General features: G+C 38.1%; 3 protein-coding genes across 3 annotated transcripts in view; all 3 read left to right on the top strand.

Annotated features, from left to right (window-relative positions):
* Positions 1-14474, top strand: part of LOC127540233 (mas-related G-protein coupled receptor member X4-like) — a 142092-nt gene that overhangs the window by 80221 nt on the left and 47397 nt on the right. The window lies entirely within an intron of this gene.
* LOC127540228 (mas-related G-protein coupled receptor member X2-like) overlaps positions 1-14474 on the top strand; it is a 121460-nt gene that overhangs the window by 61164 nt on the left and 45822 nt on the right. The window lies entirely within an intron of this gene.
* LOC127540230 (mas-related G-protein coupled receptor member A-like) lies at positions 3277-4700 on the top strand. The gene has a single exon (XM_051964838.1). The coding sequence runs from the start codon at positions 3335-3337 to the stop codon at positions 4301-4303; it is 969 nt and encodes a 322-aa protein (XP_051820798.1). The 5' UTR covers positions 3277-3334; the 3' UTR covers positions 4304-4700.

Genomic DNA, 14474 nt, shown 5'->3' with positions numbered 1-14474 from the left:
TAATTGAATTTCTTCCCAAATTGCTTTACAAATACAAAAAACTATCATTTATCTTAACATAGACAATGAATGTTGATCACATTTAAAAACCCACATAAAGTTATTAAATATGAAGCAATCATATACAATATAGCCGTTTCATATAACATTTGTTTCATATTAAGCACCTTTGAAATAATGTGATCTTCACAACAATCATTACTGTTTCTCTTTACAAGTTAAAAACTGGGCAGAGAGAAAATAATTTGTCATAAATCAGGTAACTAACACATATCCACAACTGAAACAGAGAATGGTGGGCTCACCAAATACGGGAACTGCTTGGTTTTCTTAACTCACATCACCATGCTGGGGGATGCCAGGGGCACCCAGATTCTTCCCAGGCAGTTACTGGAGAGAATTTGCCAAAGACCGGGGTGACTTGTTCCATGATCTTCAGATACAAATAGAAAGCATTTATTCCATCATTGCAAGAAGAGGTCCAAACACATCAACTGGACAGTCCAGCATGGGGTACGGCACATGACAGAAAAAGACAATGAATTATGTAGAAGAAAAGGCAAGGGTATACCTCCTCTTTCCTGCTGATTTTTAAATACATTGGATGGATTGAAAAGAAAGAAACCATTGACTCAATGGTCAACGATGCTGTCTACTTCCTGGAGGTGATGTGACTTCCTGAAGACTAGATCTAAGGCTTGACCTACTTTACCCTATAAACTCTAAGGAATGTTCACTAGTCCCATTCACTTTGATTTTAAAATACTGATTTTCTGAGGGGGACAGCATATACCACAATATAAATTATGCCCAAGGAAAAGTCATTGGTAAATAATTTAAAATGTAAATAAATAATTGGAAGTATGAATTTATGAATTAATCAAAGAGTAAAGACACAGAAAATGGCATGCATACATCCATGAAATGAATTAACTTTAATGTCCATTGTTTTAAATGAAGTGGTTCAGCTCACCTTTAGGCCTGTCCACATAGATTTTAGAAAGAAGCCAAACCCCCATGTACTAAAGAAAGAGAAGAGAAAGGGAAACAAAGGGCGAATTTGAGTGTGATTAGAGAAGAAAGGTGAGACACATATTCCCCATCTTCTCCAAAAGACTCAGTTCTATACCTCTCTGTCACATCATGACAAGAGGGAGATGTAAAGAGGAAAATGAAACCAGCTTTTTTTAATGATCTACTTGTGTCCTAGGCACAGTGTTAAGCATACCACAAACACTGCCTCATTTACAGAGAAAGATAATGGGGAATGTTGGAGGGGATGTGGGAAAACAGGGACACTGATACATTGTTGGTGGAATTGTGAACTCATCCAGCCATTCTGGAGAGCAATTTGGAATTATGCTCAAAAAGTTATCAAGCTGTGCATACCCTTTGATCCAGCAGTGGTTCTACTGGGCTTATACCCCAAAGAAATACTAAAGAAAGGAAAGGGATCTGTATGTGCCAAAATGTTTGTGGCAGCCCTGTTTGTAGTGGCTAGAAGCTGGAAAATGAAAGGATGTCCATCAATTGGAGAATGACTGGGTAAATTGTGGTATATGAATGTTATGGAATATTATTGTTCTGTAAGGAACGACCAGCAGGATGAATACAGAGAGGACTGGCGAGACTTACATGAACTGATGCTGAGTGAAATGAGCAGAACCAGGAGATCATTATATACCTCAACAACGATACTGTTTGAGGATGTATTCTGATGGAAGTGGACCTCTTTGATAAAGAGAGCCTTAATTGATCAAAGATGGACAGAAGCAGCTACACCCAGAGAAAGAACACTGGAAATGAATATAAACTGCTTGCATTTATGTTTTTCTTCCCGGGTTATTTATACCTTCTGACTTCAATTCTCCCTGTGCAACAAGAAAACTGTTTGGTTCTGCACACATATATTGTATCTAGAATATACTGCAACCCATTCAACATGTAAAGGACTCTTGCCATCTGGGGAAGGGGTGGAGGGAGGGAGGGGAAAAATCAGAACAGAAGTGAATGCAAGGGATAATACTGTAAAAAATTACCCTGGCATGCGTTCTATCAATAAAAAATTATTAAAAAAAAAAAAAAAAACACTGCCTCATTTGATCTAAAGGTCTCTGTGAGGTTCCTGTTATTTTTGGTCTCATTTTGAGCTTTAATTGATCAAAGATGGACAGAAGCAGCTACACCCAAAGAAAGAACACTGGGAAATTAATATAAACTGCTTGCATTTTTGTTTTTCTTCCCGGGTTATTTATACCTTCTGAATGCAATTCTCCCTGTGCAACAAGAAAACTGTTCAGTTCTGCACACATATATTTTATCTAGGATATACTGTAACCTATTCAACATATAAAGGACTGCTTGCCATCTAGGGGAGGGAGTGGAAGGAGGGAGGGGAAAAATTGTAATAGAAGTGAATGCAAGGGATAATGCTGTAAAAAATTACCCTGGCATGGGTTCTAACAATAAAAAGTTATTTTAAAAATAAAAAATAAATAAATAAAGGAGCTATACCTCTTAAAAAAAATTTTTGGTCTCATTTTGAAATTTGGAACCTGAGGGACACAAATGTTGAATAATATGACCAGGGTTACACCCCAATGTAAGTAATGACAAGTCCTGGAGACAATGTGGTGGTAATTAATAATTGGTTTTTAATGATGGCTAGGAAAAAAGACATTGAGATCAGGATCTTGGCTGAAAGCTAAAGATGCCTCTGGAGAGAATTCAATGCTCTGAATTCTTTCAAAGTCTTTAGAAAGGAAGCTATACCTGAGGGTGGAAACCAACACTCCCTGAGGGGGTGGACCAGGAGCTGGACAAGAGCCTTCCTGTCCACCTGCTGAGGGGATGAGGAGCTTTAGCTGCCCCCAGGTACCTGGACAAAGGCATCCATTTCTCCCCAGCCAATGAACCACGAACAATGATCGGGTAATAATTCCTACATAAGCTTTTCTTTCGTGATGAAAAATCATGTACCTCAAGGACTGGAGCAAATTCATCCATCAGCAATGTCCTTTAGAGACCAAGGAATAGCCTACAAGAGACTGGTTTCTGAAGGAGGAAATAGGAAGGGAAAGTCTTAAACCTAAATGAACAATTAGTTATTAATATGAGTTAAATAATGATTTTTCTCACTAGTAAGTTTCCAAGACAAGATTATAGTTCATTTTTTCTCTAGACCCATACCTCTATGCACTGTGGCGCCCCCCTAGGGGCATCCTAGAAAGAGGCAGTGAGGAAGAGGAGAGAGAGAGGCATAAATAGCCGGGAAACTCCCTGATGTCCTTCTATGTCTCTGTGTCCCCAGGGTGTCTGAGAGGAGCAGGGCGTCATGGAGCGAGGACCCCCCAACATGACTGTGTCCCCCACGCCTGAATATCCAGGATATGGTTCTGGCAATTCAACGGAGCATAGTGAAGGTCATAATTCATCTGGCAGCCTTGACATTTATGACTGGATGAACCTCCTCTCTCTGCTCATTGCCCCGCTTGGACTGCTGGGGAACGGCGCCGTCCTGTGGCTCCTGGGCTTCCGCATCCGGAGGAACCCCTTCTCTGTCTACATCCTCAACCTGGCGGCGGCCGACGCCCTTTTCCTTTGTAGCTCTTTTCTTAGATCCATACTTGCACTTTTTAGATTTAACGATGTAACATGGACAATACTGTCATTCTTCATATACACGTCCTACACTGCGGGCCTGAGCCTCCTGGCGGCGATCAGCACCGAGCGCTGTCTCTCAGCGTTCTTCCCCCTCTGGTACCGATGCCGTCGCCCCAAGCACACGTCGGCCGCGATCTGCGCCGGGGTCTGGGCTCTGGCCGGGATGTGCGGGCTACTGTCTCTCGTTCTTTGGCATAGTTCTGATCATAACATTTTCACCTTCTTCACCATCCTGGTTACGTGGCTCCTCCTCCTCACGTGTGTGATGTGCGTGTCCAGCCTGACTCTGCTGCTGAGGGTCCAGTGCAGGTCCCGGCCCCCGCGGCTCCCCAGGCTCTACCTCCTGGTGCTGCTCACGGTCCTCGTGTTCCTGCTCTGCTGCCTGCCCATGGGGATCTGGGCTGTCCTGAGTTTCTGGTTCCACACATATCTCATGTCTTATTGGCTCTGTGACCTCCTGGCCTGTGTGAACAGCAGCGTGAACCCCCTCATTTACTTCTTCGTGGGCAGACTAGGGCATAAACGGAGGGAGCCTCTCAGGGTGGTGCTCCAGAGGGCCCTTGGGGACGAGCAGGAGTTGGGAGGTGAGACAACAAACACTCCCCACTCCAGCCGCCCGGAGACTACACTCCGAGCCTAAGAAGAAGATATTCAGACACAGCAGCCCTTGAAAGGAGCTCCCTGCCCCAGACAGAGTAGCAACTTCCCTCTCTCTGGGAGGAAAATCAGGATTCCCCTGCCATTATTTATGTGGATGCCTAAGATGTGAACTCTAGGCAATGAACATTTATTAGGTGCCTATTGTATGTCAGGCAGCCGAGGCCACATCTACTCTAAGAATGTAGCTGTATAACCTTGCACAAGTCACTCGACTCTGCCTCAATTTCCTCATCTGTAAAATGAACTATCAAAAGAAATGCAAAGCTCTCAAGTATCTTTGTCCAGAAAATCCCAGATAGGGTCATATGACTGAACAACAAGACTATACCAGGAACTGTACTAAGCCCTTCAAAACATCTCATTTAGGGGCTGATAGGGGCACACTGGATAGAGCAGCAGCCTTAAGTCAGGAGGACCTGAGTTCAAAACTAATCTCAGACACTTAACTCTTCCTAGCTATCTGACTCTGCGCAAGTCACTTAACCCCAATTGTCTCAGCAAAGAAAAAAAAATCATGTTTTATTATCACAATACACCTGGGAAAGATGTGTTCTCCACACATCCATTTTACACTTGAGGAAATAGAGGCAGGCAGAGGTTCAATGACTTGCTCAGGCTTCTAAAACCAGGAAGCACCTGAGGCTGGATTTGAACTCAGATTTGCATGGACCCCTACTGGGTAAGTGAGCAGAACCAAGACAACATTGTACACAGTAACAACCAAATTATGGGATGATCCATTGTGATGGACTTATCTCTTTTGAAGTGTGGTGATTCAAGGAAATTCCATGAGACTAGTGATGGAAACTGCCATCTGCATCAAGAGACAGAATTATGGGCGTTAGGTCTGGATTAAAGCATAGTATTTTCACATATTTGCTGTGATTTTTGTTTGTTTGCTTTTTTTTTCTCTCTGACATTTTTTTTCCTCCCTCTTGACCCGGATTTCCTCATGTAGCATGATGAATATAGAAGTATGTTTAGAGGAACTGCATATGTTGACCCTGTATTGGATGGCTTGCTATTTGGTGGATGAAGGGAGAGGGAGAAAAATTTGGAACACAGTGTTTTCAAGGGCTAAGGTTAAGACCTATCTTTGCATGTATTCGAAAAAATAAAATACCTATTTAAAAAATTAAAGATAAAAACTATTTATACATACATACACACATGTTATACATACATACACACATACATACATACATAAAGTGTGTGTCTATAGCTATTCTATTTCTACTTCTAATCTAGGCAATTTATATTTTTATAAATATGCTTCCATTTCACTTAAATTACTAAATATATTGACATATAATTGGACAAAATAACTTGTTCCAATTGATTTCATTTCATCTTCATTAGTAGTAGCTTAACACTGCGTCTTTAGTATCAGTGATGCAGTTTCCTTCTCTATGTTTTAGAATTAAAATAGATAAATAATTGGCTAATATGACTGGGGATTTTCAGTTTGTTCTTTTTCCATTTTAATTGCAGACCCAATTCATTTGTCTGTTCTTTCTCTACTTTATTGAGGCAAGTATTTAAGGATATAAATTTTCCTGTGATTTTTGCTTTGCCTGTATCCCACAGGTTTTGGCATGTTGTCTCATGATGATATTTATTAAATCAAGTTATTGTTTCTTTGATTTCTTCTTTAATCCACTCATCCTTTAAAATTAGGATGGTTTCATTGCCAATTAATTTTTAATCTGTGTTTCTGTGGTCTGTTATTAAATGTACCTCTTACACTGCATTGTGATCTGAAAAGGATACTTTTAATATTTCTGATCACAATTATGAAATTTATGTCCTAATAGATGGTGAATCTTTTTAAAGGCATCATAAAGTGCTGAGGAAAAAATGGTTTATTTATTTCTATTTCTAGTCAATTCTTTCCAGATAGCTATCACATCTAGTTTATCTAAATTTCTATCCATTTCCTTAACTTTTTTCTTATTTACTTTTAGTTAGATTTACCATTCTCAATGCCAAATATTAAAGACTCACACTATTAATGTATTAATATCTATAATTCATTAACTTTTTAAAAGTTAGTTTCTAGAATTGCATATATTTAACATATATTGATTACTTCTTGTCTAGGGAAAAGAGGAGGAACACAAGGCTTTGCATGGGGTGAATATTGAAAGCTATCTTTGCATGGATTTCAAAAATAAAAAGTTATTATTAAAAAATAAAATAAAAATCAGTTTCAATTGTAAAAATCAGTTCAATAGAACTCTATCTCATATCAAAATATGGCTACTGTATTTATCTTTTTTTAATTGAATCTATTTTAGCCTTAACTTTGTTTGATATCATGATTGCTATCTTCAGGTGAAGCACAGTAAATTGTTTACCACTCTCCATTTTAACTCTGTATATCTCCCACTTATAAGTGTGTTTCTGGTAAACAACATATTGTTGGGTTCTGATTTTTACTTCATTTTTCTATCTGCTTTTATTTTAATGTACCAGCAAAGTTTTATATATGTTTGCTGACAGGATTGGGATTAAGAGACTTGCCCGGGGTCACACAGCCAAGAAATGTTAAGTATCTGAGGCTAGATTTGAGCTTAGGTCCTCCTGACTTTAGAGCTGGTGCTCTATCCACTACACCAACTAGCCGCCCCCTAATTTTTCATTTTAAAAATTGACATTTAATAAACTTAAAGACTTTTAGATATTTGTGATGATATCAGAATTTAATAGAAATTTTAATACAGAAGGTTCAGAAGAAATATAGGGAAGACATTAAAGACCAATTATAAGGGACTCATTAAATTCAAACATTAATTTAATAATTCTAATCAATGAAAGTATTATCAATATTATTCTTAGGGCGCTCATCATTACTAAGTACTTTTAAACAAAAATTGAGGCTAGATTAAATATTATGAAGTGAGTCTAAAAATCAACATTGGGAGGGAAAGGTAAAAAGGAGGACTTATTCCATACAAAAGAGGCATGAAAGGAAGAATTGATACAGAAATGGGACAGAAGATTTATTAAAATGACCCAAAGCTTGTACCACTTCTCTGGTTAATAGTTCCTTTGCTGATCAAGAAGGTTTCCTTGCTCACAGTCAGGTCAATTCCTTGGACTTTGGACCTCAGGAAATCAGGAGATTGCTTTATACCTGGACACATTTGCTGTTGACCAGTAATCTCTGGGTAGGAGGTTACAAGGGGTGGCACTTAATGAGCCAGAAGGAAGTCCTGATAAATGGCATAGAGCAGGGGGGCTCTGGAAGACTGCTGCATGGGCCAGCCCCTCCAGGCTAAGGGGTCCGAGGTGAGAGGCTCTGTGTGTTATAGGATCTCATGCCATGAGAATGCAGCTGCTCTCCCAGAGGCAAAAGGGGAAGGAGAAGTCCAAACCAAACGTTCTGAGCAGAAATCTAACACACCACCAGAGAGTGCACTTGGTGAGAGATTGCTATTTGGGTGGGGAAGGAACAGCCGTCCCTCTGCCATGTAATTTTTGTGGGTGTTTCTGCAGAATGCCTGTATCATGCCTGTTCTGTGATTTAGATTTTCGTATCTGGAAAAATTTAAAATGTAGCCAGTGAAAAGAACTTCTGAGCTGCAGTTAGAACACTGGGAAGATGCTCTTGGCTCCTGCCTTAAAAGAGAAAAAAGTCTAACTTTTTCTGTGAACCCCAGCTCTGGCCAAGCTGGGGGCTAAAATAAAGTTAGCTAATCGTGGAGAGAAGTCACTGGGAAGCTTCCAGATTGCAAAAGTGCTTAGCATAAAACAGATGCTCTCTGAGTGTTAACTTCTTTATTGGATTTAATTGCTTCACATTGGGCAGCTTATATGGGTTTTTAGATATGATCAACATACAATGCCAGTGATGAGATAAGTGATTTTCTTTACATGTAATTGGGAAGTAAATTCAACTAAATTAAGGTCCCTCCAGGAGGATCGTGCATAGAATAAATAGAATCTTGTTCTCTTTCTCCCTCCCTCCTCCATTCCCTGACTGTAGCAGGGAATGCATGGACTAGGAGTGAGAGCATGGGAATACACAAATAGTTCAGTGAAATTTGTTAATTGGGATATAATAGTAAAGCAGTTTTAAAAGAGCTCGAATCAAAGCCCACAAAAGGGACATGAAAATTGTAATCCCTTTGCACTGACTGTGTTAACAAAAGATTTAAGGGTTTGGGAATTGGGGAAAAAAACAGAAAAGCACTTGGCTGCTCTCAAAAGCTGGCAGCAAATAGTCTAGTCCTCAAGCCTTTTCCGGTTGGCAGAGGAAAGGGAAAAAGATTTGGGTGGACTGGGGAAAACAGTCAAAAGGTAACGGTTTCTTTCTAAAATTGTAGACAAATTTGGCTTATAACTAAGTTTGTATCTGGACCCGCCCAAGAAAAAAAAAAACTTATCTGGATCAGGTTTGCATTGTAAAAGCCTGGAGACCTGAGCGTATGCAGCTCTGATTTTGAGAGGCTGGAGAGGGAGGGGTGTACAAGAGAACAAAGGAAGCTGATGACAATTAAAAAATATACAGTTGGCAAGTGAAGAGGACCTTTTTTCTGGAATTCCGCCTAAAATGGAAGGTCGTTGGGCTTCTTAAAACTACTTTGGCAGTAAGATTATTATCCCTGAGAAATAACTTGAGTTTCCTTGGTCCCAGTAAAGGATGAGTTTACTGATAATCTCCAACTTTGTTAAGTAGGAACAACTTCTAATGATTTAGACTGGGGATGTTGAGCTTAAAATTACCACCTTAGATATCAAGATGAGTTTTCGATTTCACATGATGAATCTCTTACAATTACAATTACACTAAATAACTATTAAATGGCATGTGCTAGAATTCTGAATTTGTTTACTTTAAACACGAGATCTTAGAAATTTTTGTGCAAATGTCGAAACATTACTGGAAACTTAAATCTGTATTTGATTTGATTTTAGCTTAAAAATGAGTTATTAAGAGCAGAACCAGGAGATCATTATATACCTCAACAACGATACTGTTTGAGAATGTATTCTGATGGAAGTGGATCTCTTCGATAAAGAGACCTAACTCAGTTTCAGTTGATCAAGGATAGACAGAAGCAGCTACACCCAAAGAAAGAACACTGGGAAATGAATATAAACGGCTTGCATTTTGTTTTTCTTCCGGGTTATTTCTACTTTCTGAATCCAATTCTCCCTGAATTGGAGATTGTGCAACAAGAGAACTGTTGGGTTCTGCAAACATATATTGTATCTAGGATATACTGTAACCTATTTAACATGTAAAGGACTGCTTGCCATCTGGGGGAAGGGGTGGAAGGAAGGAGGGGAAAAATCGGAAAAGAAGTGAGTGCAAGGGATAATGCTGTAAAAAATTACTCTGGCATGGGTTCTGTCAATAAGAAGTTATTAAAAAAAAAAAAAAAGAATTGACCAGCAGGATGATTTCAGAAAGGCATGGAGAGACTTACATGAACTGATGCTGAGTGAAAGGAGCAGGGCCAGGAGATCATTATATACTTCAACAATAATACTATATGATGACCAATTCTGATGGAAGTGGTCCTCTCCAACAATGAAATGAACCAAATCAGTTCCAGTAGAGCAGTAATGAACTGAACCAACTACGCCCAGCGAAAGAACTCTGGGAGATGACTATGAACCATTACATAGAATTCTCAATCCCTCTATTTTTGCTTGCCAGCATTTTTTATTTCCTTCAGAGATTAATTGCACACTATTTCAAAGTCCAATTCTTTTTGTACAACAAAATAACTGCTAGGACATGTATACTTATATTGTATTTAATTTATACTTTAATATATTTTAACATTTATTGGTCAACCTGCCATCGTGAGGAGGGTATGGGGGAAAGGAGGGGAAAAATTGGAACAAAAGTTTGGCAATTGTCAATGCTGTAAAATTACCCATGCATATAACTTGTAAATAAAAAGCTATAATAAAAAAGGGAAAAAAGAAAAAAAATGAGTTATTAAAACAGAGGTCTGGTAACTAAAGAAGTCACATGTTTGTATTGTCTAATTAGATGAAATATAGTGCTTTCTAAAATGCACACCGGCTAATTTGTATAAATTTTGAGCTATGCTTTGAAATTTGGTCAGCTCTGCTGGAAATATGTATAAGTTTTATGGAATTAGGTCCAATGCTATTTACTTATTAGCTATATTGTGAATCGTTATTTATATTTATATTGTAAATTTTTTTTTAAAAAGTTGTAAAGGTGATTTTAAAAGCATGCTCATGGGCCTAAATGGAAAGAAAGGGGATTTCTTTTGACAGCCAAACAAACATACCCAATAAGTGTGCAGGGGACCAATTACTGCAAACTGTCCATGGACCTGGAGAGGTTTCTGATATGGCTTGTAAAGGACACCAGAAGCATGATTCACTTCAGCCCAAGGGACACAGGCTTGCAGATTCAGCAGCTCATGCTGCTGCTTGTTTGCCCCTGACCATGGCAACTTTCTTCCCCAACTACTAACTCCTACATTCTTTAATTATGGCTCCCAGGCAAGTAAATTCTGAAAGGGCTGTTAAACCCTCCCACCCTGAGGTCTATCAGGAGGAGAGATACATACTTAGGAGAGGTTTGGCAGATGGATTTTGCACATATTCTCCCTGCCAGGGTTTCAAACTGCTTTTGATTTTTGTTAACACTTGTACTAATTGAGGAAAACATTTATTTTGTACAACTGAAAAGTTTTTGCAAAAAGAGATCCTATTTTAGTTTACCTCTCAGACCTGTGGAAGAGGAAGGAATTTATGACCAAAGAAGAACTAGAGATCACTATTGACCACAAAATAGAAAATTTTGATTATATCAAATTGAAAAGTTTTTGTACAAACAAAACTAATGCAGACAAGATTAGAAGGGAAACAATAAGCTGGGAAAACAGTTTTACAGTCAAAGGTTCTGATAAAGGCCTCATTTCCAAAATATAGAGAGAATTGACTCTAATTTATAAGAAATCAAGCCATTCTCCAATTGATAAATAGTCAAAGGATAAGAACAGAAAATTCTCAGATGAAGAAATTAAAACTATTTATAGCCATATGAAAATAGGCTCCAAATCATTATTAACGAGAGGAATGCAAATTAAGACCAACTCTGAGATACCACTACACACCTGTCAGATTGGCTAAAATGACAGAGAAAGATAATGTAGAATGTTGGAGGGGATGTGGGAAAACGGGGACACTGATACATTGTTGGTGGAATTGTGAACACATCCGGCCATTCTGGAGAGCAATTTGTAACTATGCTCAAAAAGTTATCAAACTGTGCATACCCTTTGATCCAGCAGTGTTTCTATTGGGCTTATATCCCAAAGAAATACTAAAGAAGGGAAAGGGACCTGTATGTGCCAAAATGTTTGTAGCAGCCCTGTTTGTAGAAACTGGAAAATGAATGGATGCCCATCCATTGGAGAATGGCTGAGTAAATTGTGGTATATGAAGATTATGGAATATTATTGTTCTGTAAGAAATGACCAGCAGGATGAATACAGAGAGGACTGGCGAGACTGACATGAACTGATGCTAAGTGAAATGAGCAGAACCAGGAGATCATTATATACCTCAACAACGATACTGTTTGAGGATGTATTCTGATGGAAGTGGATCTCTTGGTAAAGAGATCTAATTCAGTTTCAATTGATCAAGGATGGACAGAAGCAGCTACACCCAAAGAAAGAACACAGGGGAATGAATATAAACTGCTTGCATTTTTGTTTTTCTTCCCGGTTATTTATACCTTCTGAATGGAATTCTCCCTGTGCAACAAGAAAACTGTTCGGTTCTGCACACATATGTTGTATCTAGGATATACTGTAACCTATTCAACATGTATAGGACTCCCCATCTTGGGGAGGGGGTGAGGAGAGAGGGGAAAAATCAGAACAGAAGTGACTGCAAGGGATAATGTTGTAAAACATTACCCTGGTATGGGTTGTGTCAAAAAGTTATTTTTAAAAAAATAAAATAAAATAAAAGATATTCTACTCACTTAAGGCCATACTGTTCCATACATTGCCCCTATTCCATTGAGGATACAAACAGGTGACCTCTTTAAGTAAGTTACCAGAGAACTGTTTTAATATCCATTTTTAAAACTAAAATCATGTCAAATGCAGATGTAAATTTCTAGTAGCAATACTTCAATATTAATACATACATATTTCTATAATTTTATACCCAAATACATCAATAGAAAGTAATTCTATCAAATAAAATTTAAATTTAAACACGCAGAGAAATTCGTGTCACGTTTTTGGAAGAAAACTCCTCTTTCCCCTCAAAAATTTCATGCTTTTAGACTCCCCCCAAAAAAAATTTTTTTTTAAATTTTATTTCATTTAATAATAACTTTGTATTGACAGAATCCATGCCAGGATAATTTTTATACAACATTATCCCTTGCAATCGCTTATGTTTCGTTTTTTCCCCTCCCTCCCTCCCTCCACCCCCCCCCCAAGATGGCAAGTAGTCCTATATATGTTAAATATGTTGCAGTATATCCTAGATACAATACATATTTGCAGAACCGAACAGTTCTCCCGCTGCACAGGGAGAATTGGATTCAGAAGGTAAAATTAACTCGGGAAGAAAATCAAAAATGCAAATAGTTCACATTCATTTCCCAGTATTCCTTCTTTGGGTGTAGCTGTTTCTGTCCATCATTTATCCATTGAAACTCAGTTAAGTCTCTTTGTCATAGAAATCCACTTCCATCAGAATACATCCTCATACAATATCGTTGTCGAAGTGTATAATGATCTCCTGGTTCTGCTCATCTCACTTAGCATCAGTCTATGTAGGTCTCTCCAAGCCTCTCCATATTCACCCTGCTGGTCATTCCTTACAGAGCAATAATATTCCATAACATTCATATACCACAATTTACTCAGCCATTCTCCAATGGATAGGCATCCTTTCATTTTCCAGCTTCTAGCCACTACAGACAGGGCTGCCACAAACATTTTGGCACATACAGGTCCCTTTCCCTTCTTTAGTATCTCTTTGGGGTATAAGCCCAATAGAAACACTGCTGGATCAAAGGGTATGCACAGTTTGATAACTTTTTGGGCATAATTCCAGATTGCTCTCCAGAATGGCTGGATTCGTTCACAACTCCACCAACAATGCATCAGTGTCCCCGTTTTCCCGCATCCCCTCCAACATTCATCATTATTTTTTCCTGTCATCTTAGCCAATCTGACAGGTGTGTAGTGATATCTCAGAGTTGTCTTAATTTGCATTTCTATGATCAATAGTGATTTGGAACACTCTTTCATGTGAGTGGTAATAGTTTCAATTTCTTCATCTAAAAATTGTTCATATCCTTTGACCATTTATCAATTGGAGAATGGCTTGATTTCTTAAAATTTGAGTCAGTTCTCTATATATTTTGGAAATGAGGCCTTTATCAGAACCTTTAATTGTAAAGATGTTTTCCCAGTTTGTTGCTTCCCTACTAATCTTGTTTGCATTCGTTCTGTTTGTACAAAGGCTTTTTAATTTGATATAATTAAAATTTTCTATTTTGTGATCGATAATGGTCTCTAGTTCATCTTTGGTCACAAATTTCTTTCTCCTCCACAAGTCTGAGAGATAAACTATCCTATGTTCCTCTAATTTATTTATAATCTCGTTCTTTAAGCCTAGGTCATGGACCCATTTTGATCCTATCTTGGTATGTGGTGTTAAGTGTGGGTCCTTGCCTAATTTCTGCCATACTAATTTCCAGTTATCCCAGCAGTTTTTATCAAATAATGAAATCTTATCCCAAAATTTAGAATCTTTGGGTTTGTCAAACACTAGATTGCTATAGTTGACTATTCTGTCTTGTGAACCTAACCTTTTCCACTGATCAACTAATCTATTTCTTAGCCAATACCAAATGATTTTGGTGACTGCTACTTTATAATATAATTTTAGATCAGGTACAGCTAGACCACCTTCATTTGATTTTTTTTTCATTAATTCCCTTGAGATTCTCGACTTTTTATTGTTCCATATGAATTTTGTTGTTATTTTTTCTAGATCATTAAAATATTTTCTTGGAAGTCTGATTGGTATAGCACTAAATAAATAGATTAGTTTAGGGAGTATTGTCATCTTTATTATATTCTCTCGGCCTATCCAAGAGCACTTAATATTTTTCCAAT

Source organism: Antechinus flavipes, chromosome 6 (genome assembly GCF_016432865.1).
Source record: "Antechinus flavipes isolate AdamAnt ecotype Samford, QLD, Australia chromosome 6, AdamAnt_v2, whole genome shotgun sequence".
In the NCBI taxonomy this organism is placed as follows: domain Eukaryota; kingdom Metazoa; phylum Chordata; class Mammalia; order Dasyuromorphia; family Dasyuridae; genus Antechinus; species Antechinus flavipes.
The sequence above is the reverse complement of the archived record's forward strand: the minus strand, read 5'-3'. Positions and strand labels throughout refer to the sequence as shown.

Bases quoted from the DNA above. Each gene is read 5' to 3' on its own strand.
- LOC127540230 (XM_051964838.1), top strand. From the start codon at position 3,335: ATGGAGCGAGGACCCCCCAACATGACTGTGTCCCCCACGCCTGAATAT.